The 19133-nt window shown below is 41.9% G+C and overlaps 1 protein-coding gene across 5 annotated transcripts in view; it reads left to right on the top strand.

Annotated features, from left to right (window-relative positions):
* The window catches only part of RPTOR (regulatory associated protein of MTOR complex 1), a 502533-nt gene that overhangs the window by 470868 nt on the left and 12532 nt on the right, over positions 1 to 19133 (top strand). For all 5 annotated transcript variants that reach the window (XM_061615781.1, XM_061615780.1, XM_061615782.1 and 2 more), the window contains 2 exons: positions 7658 to 7785; positions 8856 to 8942. In XM_061615781.1, the coding sequence (XP_061471765.1) occupies positions 7658 to 7785; positions 8856 to 8942 (215 nt within the window). The remainder of the gene's footprint in view (positions 1 to 7657; positions 7786 to 8855; positions 8943 to 19133) is intronic.

Below are 19133 nucleotides of genomic sequence, written 5' to 3'. Positions count from 1 at the left end.
CCACATAATGAGCAGTAACATCTCTGTCTAAGCCACTATGGGAAATAAAGTCTAGTCTCCAAAGCTTTTAGAAATTAATTACCTCTGGATGAACATTAATTATGACACTTTGACCCAGCAATGCAGCACAACTAAGCCTATGCTAATCTTAATTATTTTCAAATATGATTTTATCTGTGCAAATTAGAGAACATCAGAAATCAGCAGGGTGAAAATATTTTAAATTAGAATGATTAATGATTGTTCTGAGAGTGTCTTAAAGGCATTTTATTTCTTGAATAGTGTAAATTAGTTTTTGCAGTGATTCAGGGGATCAAAACTTAATCATACTGCAAAGCCTGGAATAGCAGAATCATAGAAGTCATATTCAGAAAAGTCTGTTGCACAAAATTTAAGCTATTGAGAATATGTTGGGGACTTGGTTGATAGTAGATGGTGAGAACCATCATAAGATTGTGATGATTGGGTGTGCTTCTATACCAAAAACAGATGTAGGGGACAATTTTAGAATAGTTTATTTACCAGGTTAAGTGCTATAATGGTTGCCTTGGAGAAAGAGTATTCAAAATGATACTGATAACATATTTCAGTGTAGGTATGGGGCACCTTTGGCCCTCCAGATATTATTGAACTACAGCGCCCGTTGGCCCCAGAAAGCATGGCCAAAAAGGCCAGGTGTAGTCCTGCAATATCTAGAAGGCCAAAAGTTTCCCACACCTATTTTATTGGTTCAACAGCTGTGTTGATCTAGCACAGCTGCTATAATAAAATTTCAGCTGAAGTATGAGAAACACCTTCACCCTTGGCCCAATCCTCCAGGGCCACATGCTAGCAGGGAGTATGATCAGCCCACACTCTCTTATGTGCATGTGCTCTCCACTGCAGATTAGCTGAGACGGGGTTATTGCTCCCTCCTTGCTCATTAAATGACAGGCCTGATTCCCAGGGAGGGGGCATGTTGCATCTGGGGTCAGAGTTTTAAACCTCTCTGTTCACCCTAGTGCTGTGTCTACTTTAATTTTTTCTTCTTTTTGCTGCCAAGATCAGCAAGGTCTTGGGATACTGAATCAGGCTCCTGAGTTGGGGGCTAGCCACTTCTACCGTACCCTATCTGGGTTGTTAGATGACTGCCAGGGAAGGTGGTTTGCAGGCAAACAGGGACCAACTAAGCAGACAGTTGAGCCTAGGAATCACACAGGAAATCAAGTTGGCACACGAATAGGCAAGAATGAGCAATGTGAGAGCAACTGAATCTGTACCTGAATGATGAGTTTCTCAGGCTTAGGAACTAAGTTAGACTTGGAAGCATTATAGGACCAGATGGAATCCTCTTGGCCTGTTGTGACATCCAATCCCTGCTGAGCTGGTAGTGCAAATAACTGGTTAAATCTGAACACCCCCTCATTTGGCAGGTTATCACAATGACAGAGAGAGCAAGAGAGTGAGAAAATAAGGTGTCTGGGTCCATGACCTTACAATATCTTCTTGGATGGTGCACTAATTTCCGTATGAGCTTTGTGGTGGAAAATTCACTTGCTTCCCCTAATTCCATCACACTCCAGATTGACCTGAATAGCTACCAATATAATGCTGACATATAACTAAACTGAGTTATAGTATGGAGCTTGAATTCTGCATGCCACATTAAGTGAAGAAGAGACCTTGTAGTTCAGGTGTAGGGAACCTTTGGCCCTCCAGATGTTGCTGAACTACAACTCCCATAATCCCTGGCCATTGGCCATACTTGCTGTGGCATACTGTGGACAGACCTCTAATCTGTACTGAAAGAATGTAATAGAAAGCATTGTGGCCCTTCCCCAACCCTCTCAGGGTCTATAAGACAATTGATTTGGGTTCTCCTCACTTGGAGAGCTTCTATGCATCTACAACCCCATCAGAATAAAAATCTGGCAATTCTGGATAATTGTCTTCACTGAACAGTTAATCTAATTTTTTTATGAAGCAAAATAACATCCAGAGAAGGTGGATAGGCTCACAGGAGCAAAAATAGAAAGGAGGTGTGAAATTAGCTAACACAATGTTGCAGAACTGGTCCTGATTATTATGCTAGTTTGAAAACGTTGCTCAGTTTTTTTGATTGCTTAATTGAAACTGTTTTTCTTTTTCACAGCTGTGCCCTTATTATTCCAAGCAGTTTTTATATGTAGCAGATAGAAAGGAAGAGCTATAGCCTTAGAATAATAGTGTTGGGTGTCTTTCCAACAATATACCAGCCTTGTTCTTTGCATTTGTTACTTTTCAGAGTTCTTCTTCCAGAAACTATACTGCCCTTGGCCCCTGTTCTAACCATTTTTCTGCATATAATCTTGTTGCAGCCTCTCAGGACTCCAGGATTCTGTTGCAGCCTTGATCATGGCCCTGCACTGTTTCATTTTACACAAATTACTTAATTACCTTTTGCTTTAATTTACCATCCACAAAAATATGAGGGAGCATGACTTGTTTCAAAGAGGCTATAAAGGCTCCTCACTTTGGAGATATGCAGTATGTCAAAATGAAACAGCTTCCATCATTTAAAAGGAAACACTTCCTGGTAATGTCCTTTTCTCCAGAGGAAATGTAGGGCTTTGGAGTTCACTGCAGGTTATGTACTCCTATAATCATCTGTAATTATGTCGTGCAAAAATTGTGAAGTACAAAGGCTAGTTGCATTTGCAGTTCTCTTTGGAGTGCTACCACTTTTAGCAATTCACCTTTGCTATGGCACATAAGCAGTGTTACCAGGTCTTCCTGCTGACAGTTCCCTTCCCAGTGCTTTCCTCTCTTCAAGATACATTTAATCTACTTTTCTGGTATTTCTGGCTTGATTTAATACCCAACCAAAAGCTATTGCCCGACATGTTTCTTCCTTTAATAGGAACTTGTTTAAAGAGCAGTGGCTGCTGTAACATGTTCTGTTTTTCCTCTTTCATGTCTGTTTGGATTTTGTGCATGTGACAGTTAGCTGCCAGATGTATTTTCAGCAAGTGCAGCCTTATTTCTCTCCCGGGAAATGGTGTGTTATTTGAACAGCATGTAACTATCCATAATGCCCTTCCATGCAGTATTTATGGCTGGTTAGGGGAAAAGATGTTCTGTGGAAAAGGGAACTCCTCTGGGACATTTATCTTAACTAATTGGGTATTTTTAATGTGGATAAGCAGGACCTTCTCCTTTCAAACTGAAGAGCTACTACACATGCTCCTCCTTCTGATGCAGAGGTTTGTTTTAGATTTCTGAGTTGCCGCCTGATGAACCCGTGTGGCACATCCTGGATATGTCAATCAAAAAGAGACTTGTGACAAGATTTTCATATATTTCAGTGTGCATATATGCAGGGCTGACATCAGAGGGCAGCCAGGTCAGGCCCTGGCTGAGGGCCCCTGAGTACCAAGGGCCCCCTGAAGGGCCCCTCCTTAGGGTGGGTGGGTAGCACTCCCTTCCACGATCCACGGCAGCATTGGCTCCCACCCCTGCCACAGATCGTTGAGAGGGAGCTCCCAGACACCCCCCTACTGCTGCATAGGCCCCACCTACCTCTCCCTTGAAGTAAATGTTGGTTGCGCTGCGGGCGCAAGCCTGCCATCAACCAGATGGTGGCCAAGGCTTCCCTAAGGGACTGATTCCTCTTCCATCATCTTGGTTGATGGAAGATATGTGTGCGCATAGCATGCATGCCATCAACCAAGATGGCGGCGGAGGCATCAGTCCCTTAGGGAAGCCTTGGCTCCCATCTTAGTTGATGGCAGGCTTGCGCCTGCAGCATAACCGACATTTACACCAAGAGAGAGGTAGGCGGGGCCTGTGCAGCAGTAGGGGGGTGTCTGGGAGCTCCTTCTCCACGGCAGCCAACACTGCTGCAGATCACAAAAGGTAGGTAGGTGTGGCCTGCCTGGTGCCCAAGGGCCCTGGCCTGCTTGGTGCCAGCCCTACATATATGTGTAAAGTAGCCTAGATTACTTCATTCCAAAACAAAGATTTAAACCATGTGAAACAGACCTAAGACACATTTTCTCTTTGTTTTCCTATATGTTAAAGTTCTCCAATATAAAAATTATAATATATAAGAAAACATAGAACCATACACCAAGACACTAAAATGATAACTATACTGGCTACATTCAGGCAGCATAGTAAGCCATAAACCATGGTTTACTGTGAATGAGCAACAAACCATGAGTGCAGGTTCAGACATCATGATATGCTAAGGCTTGTGGTTTGTTGCTTCTATTTATGATAGGGGAGGAGCACAGCAGCAGCAACAATATGGCAGCATGTAGCAGCACATTGCTTATTCACAGTGAACCATGGTTTATGGCTACTATGTCATATCAAATGTTAATGAGTCTCCTTGGTAGACATGTTTTTCCACATACACACATTCTCAGAGTCTCGTGAATTATGATTTTTAGACACTGGCACACCTTAGCAGATTTATCCAGTAACTTATATTCATACAGGAGTTAAAATGAGGATAATGTTTATTAAGTAGGTATACAATCATAATATACACTTTTAATACTACAATGGGGAATAAGTCATATACATCTATATATATATCCTTTGGTTAGTGGAATTAGCTAAATAATTCTAACCATGACTAAACTAACCCATGCACAACGTATGTATAAGAAGCAAACAAGCACACAAGACATAAGAGGAGGAGGGCGAGGGGTGAGTAACTGGTGGGGTTGGTGTAAGGCAGTGTGGGGGTTTTGGAGGAAAGACATGCTCACCACCATTTGCAGAGGCACACTAGTCTTCTCTTTCTCTCTGGGTTCATGTTGCAGACTAGGCCCCAAGTATGTACAGGTGGCATGAACTTAAATTGAAGGCATGAGTTAGGGAAGAACCAAAAATACTTGTCTAAAATGCTCTAACACAGAAAAAGAGAAGAAAAAGCAGCAGCAGCGGGTGCAGATGTGGAGTCTACAATTCATTAGGGAAAGGACCTCCAGAAAAAAATTACCTTTCCCAACTGCAACAGACAGTAAAACTGGGATGCATTGAAACTCCTGGGTCAGGCAGGTACAGCAAGGAAAGTAGACAAGAAGCACCCCGGAAAGGATGTTTGAACAGCTGGGACAAGGATCTCTCCTTCAGCAAGCAGGGATCCAGGAAGGCAGGAGACTGGAGGCAGACTTGAGGACAGAAAGAGACAACAGAGTCAGACCATGGGTTCTGTGGTGGAGCAAAGTGATTTCAGCAAGAGGGATTCAGCAGCAAATGGAACAGTTTGACTCTGAAGCCTGCAGTTTATATACCTTTCTGGACAAAAGGGTCAAAGCAAATTCCAAAATTGATTGAATATAGAAAGTTATCATTGCTGGGCAGCCTTTCCTTTCCTACCATAGCATATGTATAGTTTTTGGCAAATGCTAAAGATGCACCTCTTTACCTTGGCCTTTGGCACTTGAGATGTATGTTTTTCAGGACCCACCCTATTCTTGTGAACGTAATGTGTTTTAAATGTTTTTAACACTATGTTTTAAATTTCTGGGACCTATTGGTGAAGGGCAGTGATAAATATAATCATAATAGCAGCAGCAGCTCTGTACTTCATGGAAGACTGGGGAGGGTCCCCACCTTGAGAAGATACTCATGGTCGTCCTTTAGGTATCATGATCAATTTTTAGACTCTTGATCTCCAGAGGGGCATCCTACTGTAACATTGGCTTTATTGGATTGCATTTCCCAAGCTATGTCCTGTGTCCATGACTTGTGACATTACCTCTGTTGAAGTGACTAACTTAATCCTTTTAGCTACTTTCCCATCAGGCAACTTCCAGCGGCCATCTTGCTTTTTCTGTGCAGGAAACCATACTGAAGCCATTTTAGAATCATTTGGGCACATACTGGAGTGGGGTATCTTTCAGGCTCTTGTCGCTAGCAGCCTGCCACCTAACACAGCAACAGTCTATCAGCATAAAGGAACTGTAAAAGCAACCATCAGGGTAAATTTGAAAAGCTGAAAATAAACTTTGGGGGAAAGTTTTTACCAATCAGCAGGAGGAAAGTAACTGGGGAGCTTGGCCAGTCTCCCTGGAGAGGCTATTCTATAATCAGCGGCGTCAATAGCAGGAGTGCAGGGGGGTGCGGACCTCCGGTGTGCGGCCTCCCAGGGGCATGGACGAGGTGGCTGGGCGTGTGTGTGCACTTGAGGCCAGCCACCCCGTCCATGCCCCTGGGAGGGCGCATGCCGGAGGGGCACCCAGCCAGAGAAGGCCTGGGAACGCCGATGCGCCTCCCTTGCCCCGCCGACGCTGCTCCCAGTCTCGCCCGCCCACCTCCGAGGAGTTGGAGCAGCCTTGCCGGGCGATGGTGTGGGGCAGCTCTGGGTGTCACCCCCCTCATGGTGACACCCGGGTGCGGGCCGCACCCTCTGCACCCCGGTAGTGATGCCCCTGTCTATAATACTGCAGCTGAAAAGGTCCCACCTAGTGTGATAACATTTTGAACTTTTACAGGTGGTCAGAACATGGTATGATCTTCACAAGATGATCCATAGCCAATATGGTAGCCTCCAGATGTTGCTGGGTTACAACTCGCATCATCCCTGATTATTGGCCATGCTGACTGAGTCCAATATCATCTGGAGGCCACCACTGACTCCCCTTAAATTATGGGGATGAGATTTCTGTGGGAAAAGGCCCTGCTAGGTGTAGGCCGTTCAGGGGTCCAAAGTGTTAGGCGGCACTTTCTTCTTGACCTGGCACAAATGAGTTCCCAGCAAATCGTCTGAGAACACATGATGCTGATCCAAAGCAGGTTTGTTCCTGGATAGGAGCCCCATATACACTGCCTTGAGGTCAATGATGAAAGAAAGGTAGTAAACAAATGTTATAAATAATAACGTAAACACAGCCATTTTACTGTTATGGCCACCTTATAGAGGTTCCTTTAATGTATCTCATTTGCTATATATTATCATGTACTGAGCTGTGTTTTTGCACTCACTCATCACATGAATAGGGCAATTTTCACCATGCCCTGGAAAAACTTCTCCAGAAAGGTTTGTGGTGACATGGTGACAATTGTCTCTACCTTATGGTGATCTGCAATATCCTAATGGCTCTCCACATTGTAGGAGCTGCAATGTGAAATCACTAAAAGTGGCCTCCTTATGGCAGTCACAACATATAAATAAACTTGGGACAAGATATTCTTATGCACCCCAAGAGAGGCAAAGCAAAAGAAATGAACATAGATTACTTCCACACCCAGCTATCTCTGTAAGTTCGTGAATCTCACTGTGGAGACCATGCAGTTCTGATAATCATGTTTGTACCTTCATCTTTGAAGAACCAGTTAACCTACTGCAGAGCTCTTACTTGGTGTTGTCCTTGTCTTGGCCCTGCACAATCAAGTTCTGTGGAATATTCCACTTCCTTATTTAAAAAAAAAAATCAGCTCTTTTCATTCCAAGAAGTTCATTTGTTTCCATAGACAATTGGTTCCCCTCATTCTTAAGCCAAAATTTGTTCCTGCATGGTGCAGCTGCCACAGTCACCTTTTTACATTGTTCGCTGTCGGTGCTCAAGTAGCAGAGGCACAGGTTGTTCTAGCCCAACTGAAGGGGCAGTGCTGGGTTATGTGGCCAATGCAGTTAAAACCTCCTCACCTTTTCAGCTTAGGCTTGTGTGCTTTTGTCTTCTAGGATATTCCCACGGGGGCTGACAGCTGTGTCACCAGCCTGTCTTGTGACTCTCATCGCTCACTCATTGTAGCAGGACTCGGTGATGGCTCTGTTCGTGTTTATGACAGGCGGATGGCTCTCAGTGAATGGTAAGAGACTCTTCACATTTTACAACCAGCAGGTAATGCTGATCTTTGTACTCATTACTGTTGTTGTTTCAGCACCACCAAACACACTAGAAAACTGGCTGTTCTAGGGATCCTATTCTACATCATTTTTAATTGATTACAGCATGCATGCAAATGTATTATGGAAAAAATACTGGGTGGAATCCAAACAGTTATTGTGCATGCACAAGTGCAGTGGAACTTCCACAAAAGGTTTGTAATGGCATGGTGAAAATTGTGCTATATGAATCTTCTCTAGTAAGAGACTCTTCCCTCATTACATTAACTATAGATGCACATCCCATCTTACTGTTTTACACATCTTAAGATGGGATGCCTTCCCATATTCTAGAGATGTTGAATAAGGGACACAATCCTGAGGAGCTTAATTTCTAGAATCTTTAAATAACGATGTGAAGTGCATCTATCACTTGATGGCACTGTCATTAAGCTCTCATGATAATTGGCCTCAATTCAAGCTCTGCACACCCTTTTGCCCTAATGTTATTCAAACCCTACCTTAACCTTATAGCAACATTGTGCAAATTGCAGTTGCTCAGGGATTTACCTGCCAAACTTTGTATTTCTTACCTACTCATACTGAAAAGATGTGACCTCTAAACAAATGCAATAAAATGGTGCAGCTTTTATCAAGTAGTGCTATAAAAGCAGCCACTTCTTTCAGTTTTTTTTAAATTGCATGGATTTTTCTTCTCTCTCAGATACAAAGGTTATGAAATTTACTGATGACATTATTAAGTTAGAGCTAAATTTCTACAAAGACACATTAGTTCCTTGGGCAAAAATAAGGGATTGTTAACTCCTACCTCCCTTTCCCCTCTTGTTTTCTCTTATGCTGTATCTGGCCACACACCAGGGTATGTGCTGAAAGATGCAGCTGCAAAATGTAATGCCCATACTCAACATCTCCAATTCAAATTCTTGCAACTTTACTCAACTGGAAAGCTGGACTCAACAAGCAGATGGTTTCCCTCTCAAGTTGATGGCTTCTCTCCCCAGCTTTGTCTTACAAACCTTTCTCTGTCTTCTAGCCGTGTGATGACCTATCGAGAGCACACAGCCTGGGTGGTGAAAGCATATTTGCAGAAACATCCTGAAGGCAACATCATGAGTGTCAGGTAGAAAAAAATGAAATGAAAGTGAACAAGGGCCTTTGAATATTTATGCGACATTTTCCTGTCAAAACAGTATTTTGCACTCTCTTATTTAAAAATCTGTCTCTGCTATTTAAACAGAATTAGGTTTGAGCTCTTCACTTTGGTATTTTTACTCTGCAATTTTCAAACTTAGTCACAGCAAACTTCAGTCAGGAAAAACAATCTGATCCTCCTCAAATTGCAAGGAGACTCCAGAAAGCAAGGTCAGGCATGAGAGATCCAATCTGTAATCCAGAGGCAGTGTTGATAAGCAGAGTCCTTGGATTGGCAACTGAGGAGATCCAGAAGAAGGCAAGGCAAAGGAGTCAGGTTCAAGGGTAGGAAGCTGACTAATGTTTCCAGCAACTGGCATTCTCCAGCTGAAACCTGATATAAGCCTGACCTTCAAGTCCACACTCAACACCAGTTGCAGGTGTTTCAGTCTGCCCTGAGAGTCTTTACTCTTGAAGAGTGCTCTTACTTGCAAGGAACTCTTTTCTCAGGAGTTGTGTTTCAGTATAGGGCTCTCAGGCATGCACTCCATTGTTGACCATTTGCCTGAGCTTGAACCTTCTGGTGCTGATGCTCTGAAAGGCTAAGAAGTGATTCAACCTCCTTATCTGACTCTGTCAGGGTTCCTTTACCAGAGATGGGTCAGGAACCTACCCCAAGGGTGCTTCCAGGGCATCCTGGCAAGGTCCCTTCAGGGCTGGTATTGGGGGGTTCTGTCTGCTCATCTTGGTCATTGATCATTAGAAGGTCCAGATCCTCATCAGCTGAGGCTGGATCAGGGCCTGGCATGACAGGTAAGAACCTTGAAGGCAAGGATCCTAAACATAAATGGAAATATGTATCTGATGACTGTGAAGTAAAAAGGAGGAAGTGAGTAGCTGGCTGGAGCAAGATTTGCTAGTGAGACAAAAAAGCTTTTAAAAAATAGCAAGGGAGAGATTGCATCACATGTTCTGGGCTTATTGCTATGCAGGATCATTTCCCCATCTAGCAATTTTCTGTGCATAAATCCATTTCTCATGCTTCATAAATATGGTGTGGAAGCACTGTGTTTATTTATTGTTCCATTCAAAGGACAGCAGAATAAAATTTACTGCCACTAAGTTGCAGTTTGTTTTGAGAAAGGCTCTTCCTTGTATACAGAATTGGGGGAGAGAAATAAAGCTCTAAGAGGTAACACTTTTTCACCACTTAGGATGGGCAACAATTGTTATAACTTCTATTTTTCCTAGAAGGAGGATGAAGTGGTTCATTTGTATAGAAGGGAGAAATTATATGGTGTTTTTTGTATTTGTTGTTTGCTTCAGATATGTTAACCTATGCTGTAAACCACTTATAGTTTTGTTTCAGTATAAGTGGTATATACATTGCCCAAATAAATATCTTGCCAGATGAGAAGGTATTTGGCCCTGAATTAACCTTGGTAGGCCCCACCAGCCATTAGATAATATATTTCCACCTAATGGTACTTTTTGCAAGTTTCAGAAAGAGACTGGAATTTTTTCCTGGAGCTGGGCATGTGTTGAATTCCCATCCCACATCAATTAGATCAGCTTAGCAAGCCATGTTACTCTCAGCAGTCTGCAACTCAATGTTTCACGAAACAAGGATGCATTTCAATTTTAGATTAACTAAACTTGTATGGCCTGAAGGAACATGATGCAGTAACTTGGCCTGAAGCAAAGCAGATCTGGATCTAGTTTGTGCCCAGATGGAAGAGCATCTAGGAATCCTATGTATATAGCCTTAACCCTTGATTAATAGAAATGTAATTAATAAACATACACTGAAGGTAGTTGCCTGTTGTAAAATATCTGTCCAGCATACAAAGCATTGCCTAGTTGGAATAACAGGCCTTCACAGCTTTCACTTAGTTGAGTCATGCATTCTTGCAATGATACCATTTGCATATGTGAAACATGGGATTATTTCTAAACATGTATCAAGCACACACAGTGGTTCTGGTCAAGAGCAAGTGACACATTTAGGGTAAATATTTAGGCTTATACTTCACAATATACTTCACAATGGATGATAAACATTTATGCTGAAAATCAGTAGAGATTGATTAAGGCAACCAGAGCTTAGCCCTACCAAGTGAAAGTGCCCAGTAATTTAATTTTAAGTTTTCCCCAAAATCTCAAAGCCACACTCTTTCCTGTCCTACACAACTTTCCACAGTCTATTTCAATATAGAGAAAGTCCTGGATACTTTTCTGTCAATCTTCCATTCTCTGGCCAATAAGCTTTCTGCACCACTGAGCCTATCTCAATCCAAAAGGATTGCTATGGCCAGGAGGTCTTACCCATCTGTCTCCAAGCAGAAAAACACATTTTTTATCGTACCTGATGTTTTCCCCTCCCTCCTGTTGTTATCTGAATCCATTAAGGTATCTGAGATTAACTGGTCTACTTGTTTATTTGATGCAGAGTTGTTCTGAGCATGCTCAGAGTGGTTTCCTTGAAGGCCCCACCCAGACAGTCTTAACTAGCCCCAGGACTGTGTTAGTCTTCCATGATCAGCTGTATGGTTATGATTATTTTTATATTTTTATTTTACTGAACTGCCTATTTGTGTGAGTGAGCACCACTGGACCCTGCTGAATCTCTTTATACAATTTTATTTATTTATACCATTTTTGTTTATTGGACAGGAACATGGGGCTTATTACCTTTTTAAAATGTGTTTTCTAATCTGCAGCAGTTCACCATCATTAAAAGCTGCTGGAAAAACAGGGTAATTAATCATGATGAGAGGGAAAGGGGAGTGGTTACATTCAAAGGTATGCTGGATCATATATTTATTTTTGGATCCTGTGAGTCTGGCAGCTTATAGATACAGATAATAATAGATTTAACCTGGGATTTTTTTATTGGGTAAGTGTCCTGATTGCTGTTGTCAGTTTGGTGTGGGGAGACTGAGTGCGGAACAGTAATATTGTGATAGCAGGGCAGGTTTTATTTATTTGTTTGTTCGTTTATTATCCCACCCTTCCTCCCAGAAGGAGCCTAGGGTGGCAAACAAAAACACTAAAACATCTTAAAAACAAACTTTAAAATATATTTCATCCAGCATCGAAGCCTCTAACACTGCTGTGGTCAGAACTCCTTGAAGAAGCTGAGGGATGAATTCCAGTGCTATCTCATCCCGTTAAATCCTTTTGAGAAGTTTGTTGTGTTTTCTTGATTACTTCAGCACACAGGCAGCTTTTGTTAAATGCAATTATTGGGATTCTAAATTATTGATAGTAGCCAGGGCCTCTGTGCCTACTGATTGTACTGGTGGATGTTTAATGACACTACAAACAGTAACTGGTAGCATTCTCATAAGATACTCAAAATCTGCTATTAGATTTTTCTCCTTCAGCTGGCTGGCCTGGTTTACTTTTTAGTCATTCCCTAGTCCCAATGCACTAATCAGTTTTTGTGCTCAGGTTCTTATAGGGGAGATGTGAAGGAACAGAGCTAATTTGATAAATGTTATATAGTTTGGTCTGGGTAATATGGGGTTAATTTCTTTTTTAGAGAGGCCTTTAGAATCTTGTCTGGAGGGAGAATGCTCTCCTTTTTGGAGAAGGAGGGCTTAGAGGGAAAAGGGGGAAATGGTGAGCTTTCTTGTTTAGTTTGGCAAAACCATTTTTGCGTGACCAGCTGAATGCTGGAGATCCTCTGGCTGTAAGACATTGCTTTAAAGAACATAAGGGACATTCTAGGTAGGAATAAGTGGGTGTTTATCCTAGTTATTTTGTTACCCCTTTGCTCTTATGGGGTGTGTGTGTACGATCTCTCTATTACATATATATTCAGATGTTAAAACCTTTTTCCTTACCATTTATTTTTCAGTAAACTTTTAAAAATCTAGGTCTTGTGGTCTCTTTCCTTGAGGTTTTCCCACCCCAAGCCTACAAGCCATACCCGACACTACCTGAACATACTTTTAAGAAATCCAGGGGAATTGAGGCTGTTTGATGCAGCAACTGAAAATAAAACTTCCACCTGGTGACAATGGAAACAAGTCATAGGAAGAAAAGAGCAAATGAGAGGAGGACACTCATTTGGGTCTAGGCTCCCTCCCTGTCATAGACCAGGCCATAGATGGTCTTGTGACTGACCTACAGGCATAAAGAACACATCTGAGAGTTCACATAGGCCAATGCTAAAGCATATGTCAATGGTGTGTCAGGTTTAGCCTTCAAAGAATCCCAGGTACCAATATGTGTTAAGGCTGCTGCCTAAAGCCTTGGACAACTGCTGCAGAAGCAATACTGTTAGGACAGACAATATTGGGGTAGCTGGACCAATTGAGGGAGGAGGAGGAGACAATGGCCTGGTAAGCCAAACCATAGCTTAGTGCCAAAGAGCAAACAGGTGGACTCCCAGAGAGCAGATTGTAGCCACTTTGCTCCTCCCTATTACTTTTGCTACTGTGCTATGCTGAGCTATAGTGTGGCTTGGAATGCCATCCATACCCTGGCTCATGGTTTAGCTCCCCCAGACAAGCTGAAACCGTGGTTTATCCTATGTTTTACCGTTTGTGGTGTGTCTGGGAGACCTTGACCAGGGAGGAGCAAAGTGACCATAATCTCCTCTTAGGCGCCCGCATGTTTGCCTGTCCACACTGAGCCATGGTTTGGCTTAGCATTACATGTGAATGAGGCTAATATTAAGAGAAGCTGGACCAATTAAGCAGCAGCAGTAGCAATCTAGTTCCCCCCCAAAAAGGTTTTGTTGATATATAATTGTCTAGTATCCATTGATGAATAAGGGGTAGTTCATTTGGGATCTGTGAAGATCTAAAACATCCAGATCCCTGAGACTCGGGACACCATGTAGCCTTTCAAAGGCTCCCTGTAGTAAAAAGGGCTTGGTGAAGAAAACAAATACAGTTAATATCTCCAAATGCTCTGTCTCTGTACCCATGCCAAGTTTCACATCTTATTGTTTGCATATTTTATATCCTCCAACGCACCTTTCATGTTGTTTATTGTTCCATTTATTATTTTTGTATTGTTTGGTTTGCTTGTAATAGACACTGATGGATACTATAACATACAGTGTACAATTAAAACCATTTTTAAAAAGATAAATAAGGGGCACCACAAATTAGCAACATTCATTACATCATTTTGTATTTGTGTTTATGTTTATATTTCACATATGTTAATTTACAGTGAAGACATTTTTATCAAAACATTTAATTATGCTGGGTAATACGATGAAGCTTTGCCTCTCATGTTTTTTCCCCTTTGATGTTGCCCTCTCTAAGTGGGACTGTAACACCCTCAGCCTACTGAGGATGTTACTACATCTCAAACAGCTTAACACTTGGAGTGACAGCTGGAGTGCTTTTCTCTGTAGTTCTTCATTTTTATCTTTGGGTATTGACCTTTCACTTTCCATATCTGGCTGTCTGTGAGGTATTACTTTCTCTTCCGCACCAGCAGCACCTTTTGGAATCAGATCTTAGCACATGGTCTGTGACTGGTGTGCATTGCAGGTGGACTGTAAACTCTCAGCCTTCAAGTAGATTGCCATCAGCCTCTAATTAGCTTTCACTTGGTTGCACAAATATTGGTGCTTTCATCTTTCTTTTTTAATTATGGCTCTATTGTCATTACTTACAGCTCTCGTGTCTTCTCCTTGCACAAATATAAAGAGAAGGGAGATGTTGCTTCTGTTCATTCTGCCTTTGGAATTCTCCTCTTTCGATTTACTGCCACTTCGTCTTTTGTTCTCTGTGTAGCCCTAGTTGGATATGGAGCTCTCCACAAACTCTTGTTTGAGTGAAGCTTATTTTAATAAATAATAATAATTTTATTTCAGACACTAGAAAAAGTACAATACAGTTAAAAAGAACCAAACCATGCACACTATAAGGAACACCCAATGTTAGTTGTAGTCATAGTAGACCAATTGAAATTAATTGACTTAAGTTGCTTAAATTCATTCATTTAAATGGGTCTATGTGTATTCCTTAGTTGGATATTATCCAGGTTTATAGTCTGAAGAAAGGCAAGACCAAAAGAAAAGGAAAAAAGCAGCCAATATTAGACATTAAAGGCTCTGGAGAACTTATACATTTTGAGGCACTGTTTAAACCTTTTCAGGGAGAGGTATGGAAGTTGTGGTGAGCTAGGGGGAGAGTGTAGAGAGTTCCAGAAAAATGGGGCAGCAAGAGTGAAAGAATATAAGAGTGGATAGAAGAGTCCCTGTTGATAGTGCTGCCACCCTCTGTGGTTCAAGGGGTAGTGGCATGTAAGAAGGCCTTCTCTGTGGTGGCTCCCACGTTTTGGAATAACCTCCCCTCTGATGGTGTATCTTGTGCCATTCACTGTATAGTTTTCAACAACTGGTCAAGATTCACCTCTTTACTCATGCCTTTGGTTGAGTGGATATCTCCCTCCTGCATTGCTGTGTGTTGCTGTTCTGTTATTTTGTCATTGCTGTTTTGTAGTATTAATTTATGATTTTAATGTAATTTGTAAAAGTCATTAATTGTGGTGTTTTTTGTAACCCACCATGGGATCATTTGGTGAAGGATAGGCTTCAAGTACAAATAATAAATTAAAATAAATAAAAGAACTAACTCATGATTTAGACAAGGAAGCCAAAGAGTGGTGAGATCTTAAAACAAATAGCAGAGGCTTTAAACTGGGTCTGATAAGGAAGTAGCAAAGGGAGTGTAACAAAGAAGAATCATGAGCAAAATAATATATGGGGGGGCAGGGGGGAGGGGAGAAGAACTAGAGCCAATATAGTGAAGGAAAGGGGTTAACGAAAGCGCAGGACATGGAGGCCAAGAAGAACACAGAATAAGCGAAGGGCAAAAATTCAGTGTTAAGAACAACATGGAAGAAAGCAGAGAAAAGTAGAACTAGACAGATTAGGAGCTATGAGATAAGTATCAAGAAGAAAAGCAATCCAAATTGATTAACCAGTAATTCTGAAAACAAAGTGTCTTGACAACAGGAGGGAAAGGATGGGGAGTAATGTGGAGTGAAACTGAGGACAAAAGGATCAGACACGAAAATGAGAGAGCCAGAGGAGAAGATGGTGTAATATATAACATATCCAGCAAGGTGGGTAGGAGGAATTCTAGAAACTGGGTGAGAGAGAGAAGGACAGAAGACAAACCCTGGGAAAGATGGATCAGCAAGTAGATCATAATGAATACTAAAAACCATCCAAGAAAATAATACAGCCAGGTTTCAGAGTCAGAAAAGAGAAGGAGACCCAGGAGGATTATATACAAGGCATACATGGGGAAAGGATAAAAAGGTGAACTAAATGAAACTCTGATTATGTGAGAGAAATGGGTGAGACAAAGGCTGAAGTGGCATGCAGAAGGAAAAAGCAAAACAAAAAACATGCAAATGGGTAGTTATAAAAGAGCCATAAGACAAAACTGGGGAGTTACAGGATCAAAAGGAGTGATCTGAGTTTCTGTAAGAGCAAAGAATGAGAGACTGCAAGAAATAGCAAAAATTTGAAGGGTAGGAGCATTATTTATACGGGTCCACAGTTTAAGGGAGGACCAGCGGGGGGGGCAGGGGAGGACAGCAGAACATGGCACAGAAGTATGGTTAAAATGAGCACAAATGCTTTGATGCATACCAAGAGTTGGCATGGAACCACTGGCACAAGTTGAAAGAGAGGACCCTAGAATATGAGGATATAAAGTAAATGACATGGAACATAAAATCAGTTTAAATTAAGAATAAAAGTGGGATCCACAGGGCTACATTGGTTGCAGGAACACCAGCTTAAAGGTATATTCATTAACAGGCAAAAAACCCTTGCGGTTTAAAAATGTACCTATAGCCAACAGATATTTCTATCAAACTTTAAAAAGTGGGAAATTGGGCAGCTATAGTGAATGCACCAGGGGAGCAGGAGACCTGACCTCCTCTATGAAATATTGTACTGCCCTACAAATTTGTCAAAATGCAAACACAATTTGGGTTGGTCTTTCACAGTCCAGTTCACTTCCTGTGTAGCTTGGAAGAATTTGGTAATATGTGCCTCTGAGCATATCGTGAGGGAGGGTGAGGGGAGGAGATTGGGTGGGTGGACACTGGGCAGAAGGGAAGCCCCTTTCCTTTCCAAAAGGAAAACATTGTGAACAGTATCATTGTTTTTCAGTGTTTCCCCCATGTTTTTATTCTACAGCAGGCACATGTAGTCTCCCACCCAAATTTAGACCAAAGCTGTCCCTGGCCAAATCCACACCAGACCTTTATTTCACTTTAGACAGTCATGGTTTCCTCCAAAGACTCCTGGGAAGTATAGTTTGTGAAGGGTGCTGAGAGTTGCTAGAACAGGCCCTATTCCCCTCACAGAGCTACAATCCCCAGAAGAGGGGCTGACTGTTAAACCATTGTGGCCACTGGAGCTCTGTCAGGGAAATAACTAACAACACTCAGTACCCTTCACAAACTACACTTCCCAGGATTCTTTGGGAGAAGCCATGACTGTCTAAAGTGAAATAAAGGTCTGGTGTGGGTGTGGCCACCGGATTAGCCAAGCTAAACAGCTGTGAATCTGGCTTTGAGAACACTGACAGTTGGTTCTTACTGAGCATGCCCGACGTTATAATAGACTTCAATGTTAAATTTCGTAAATTAAAAATCAGCCAAGCATTTTTTTAACATTTAACCTGTAGAAGATGAAGGTCAAGAGTATAGGGCAAGGTCAGTAATAGTATTACAGGTACTCTGTGAACATGGCTGATTTTTAATTAATTTCAACTAATTATGAAGCCACTGACAGAAAGAAGTCCAACAGGGGTGTGGATTTTTTTCTCTTATTTTACACTTTGAACTCTTGATTCTCTCTGACTGTTGTGATATGTGTATTACCATGAAACCTTAGAGCAGCCTTTCCCAACCGGTGTGCCTGCAGATGTTGTTGGACCACAACTCCCATCAACCTCAGCCATTGGCAATGCTGGCTGAGGCTGATGGGAGTTGTGGTCCAACAACATCTGCAGGCACACTGGTTGGGAAAGGCTGCCTTAGAGGGTTGTTAAGGAAGCAATTCTGAGTTCAGGACTATAAGTTTTGTAAGATTTTGTTTTGAAATGTGCTTATGGGAAGCAGCAGAATGTCATGGGGAGTATTTTCAATTTAACACTGCAGAATGTGAAAAATCCATGCTGGCTATAGTATACAGCCACTCTCATGGCTGTACAATTAGCAAATCTTGAAATACAAGCTTGTAGAGATCTTACTGTAGTTGAACATATGATGCTGCAGTTTGGGGTATGGTAGCTGTATATGCCACATTATTAGAGATATCTACTGACTCTCCTTTGGGTCTTAAGGTTATTTGAGAGAATGAGTTACACATGAATATTAGTGAAAATGGAAATGGACTCCCTTCAAGTCAATTCCGACTTATGGCGACCCTATGAATAGGGTTTTCATGGTAAGCGGTATTCAGAGGGGGTTTACCATTGCCTTCCTCTGAGGCTGAGAGGCAGTGACTGGCCCAAGGTCACCCAGTGAGCTTCATGGCTGTGTGGGGATTCGAACCCTGGTCTCCCAGGTCATAGTCCAACACCTTAACCACTACACCACACTGGCTCTCTTTAGTAACATCTAGACATCCAAACCATATAGGTTTCAGCCTATATCTGAGAGTGTTTGTGAAAGCTTACTCAAAGATGGCATCACACACCTATACAAAGCTGTTGTATAACTTATTGTCTGTCTTCTGACTGCTGGCGTGCATGAGGGATAAAAGGAAATTTTTCCACTTAGGGTGGGGATGCCCACCAGTACAGGGCTTTTGGAATGTGGTTTATTTGGAAATTTCTCTAATTCTTAGTTATAGTATTATTATGACCCTTCATCTTTCATTGCTAAACTTTTGGGCTGGACAAAGGAAAACCTTGGTCCAAAATAACTTTTGGTATGGATGTGTTGATTGATAGCTGCTAGACTCTTCATAGCACCAAAATGGGAGACTGTGCTTAATCTGGATATACACCTTGGGTACAAGAATTTATGGAACCTAGCTATTTCAAAGAAAATTACTCATGACCTGAGGGTCTCCACAGGGAGAGAAAACTGAAAGCTTTTGTGCAACATAGCGGGACTTTTTCCCCCTATGTTGCAGTTAGCAATATTTTGAACTCTCTCCTGGCACCAATGCATGAAA

This window comes from Rhineura floridana, chromosome 3 (assembly GCF_030035675.1).
Source record: "Rhineura floridana isolate rRhiFlo1 chromosome 3, rRhiFlo1.hap2, whole genome shotgun sequence".
Taxonomy (NCBI): Eukaryota; Metazoa; Chordata; class Lepidosauria; order Squamata; family Rhineuridae; genus Rhineura; species Rhineura floridana.
The sequence above is the reverse complement of the archived record's forward strand: the minus strand, read 5'-3'. Positions and strand labels throughout refer to the sequence as shown.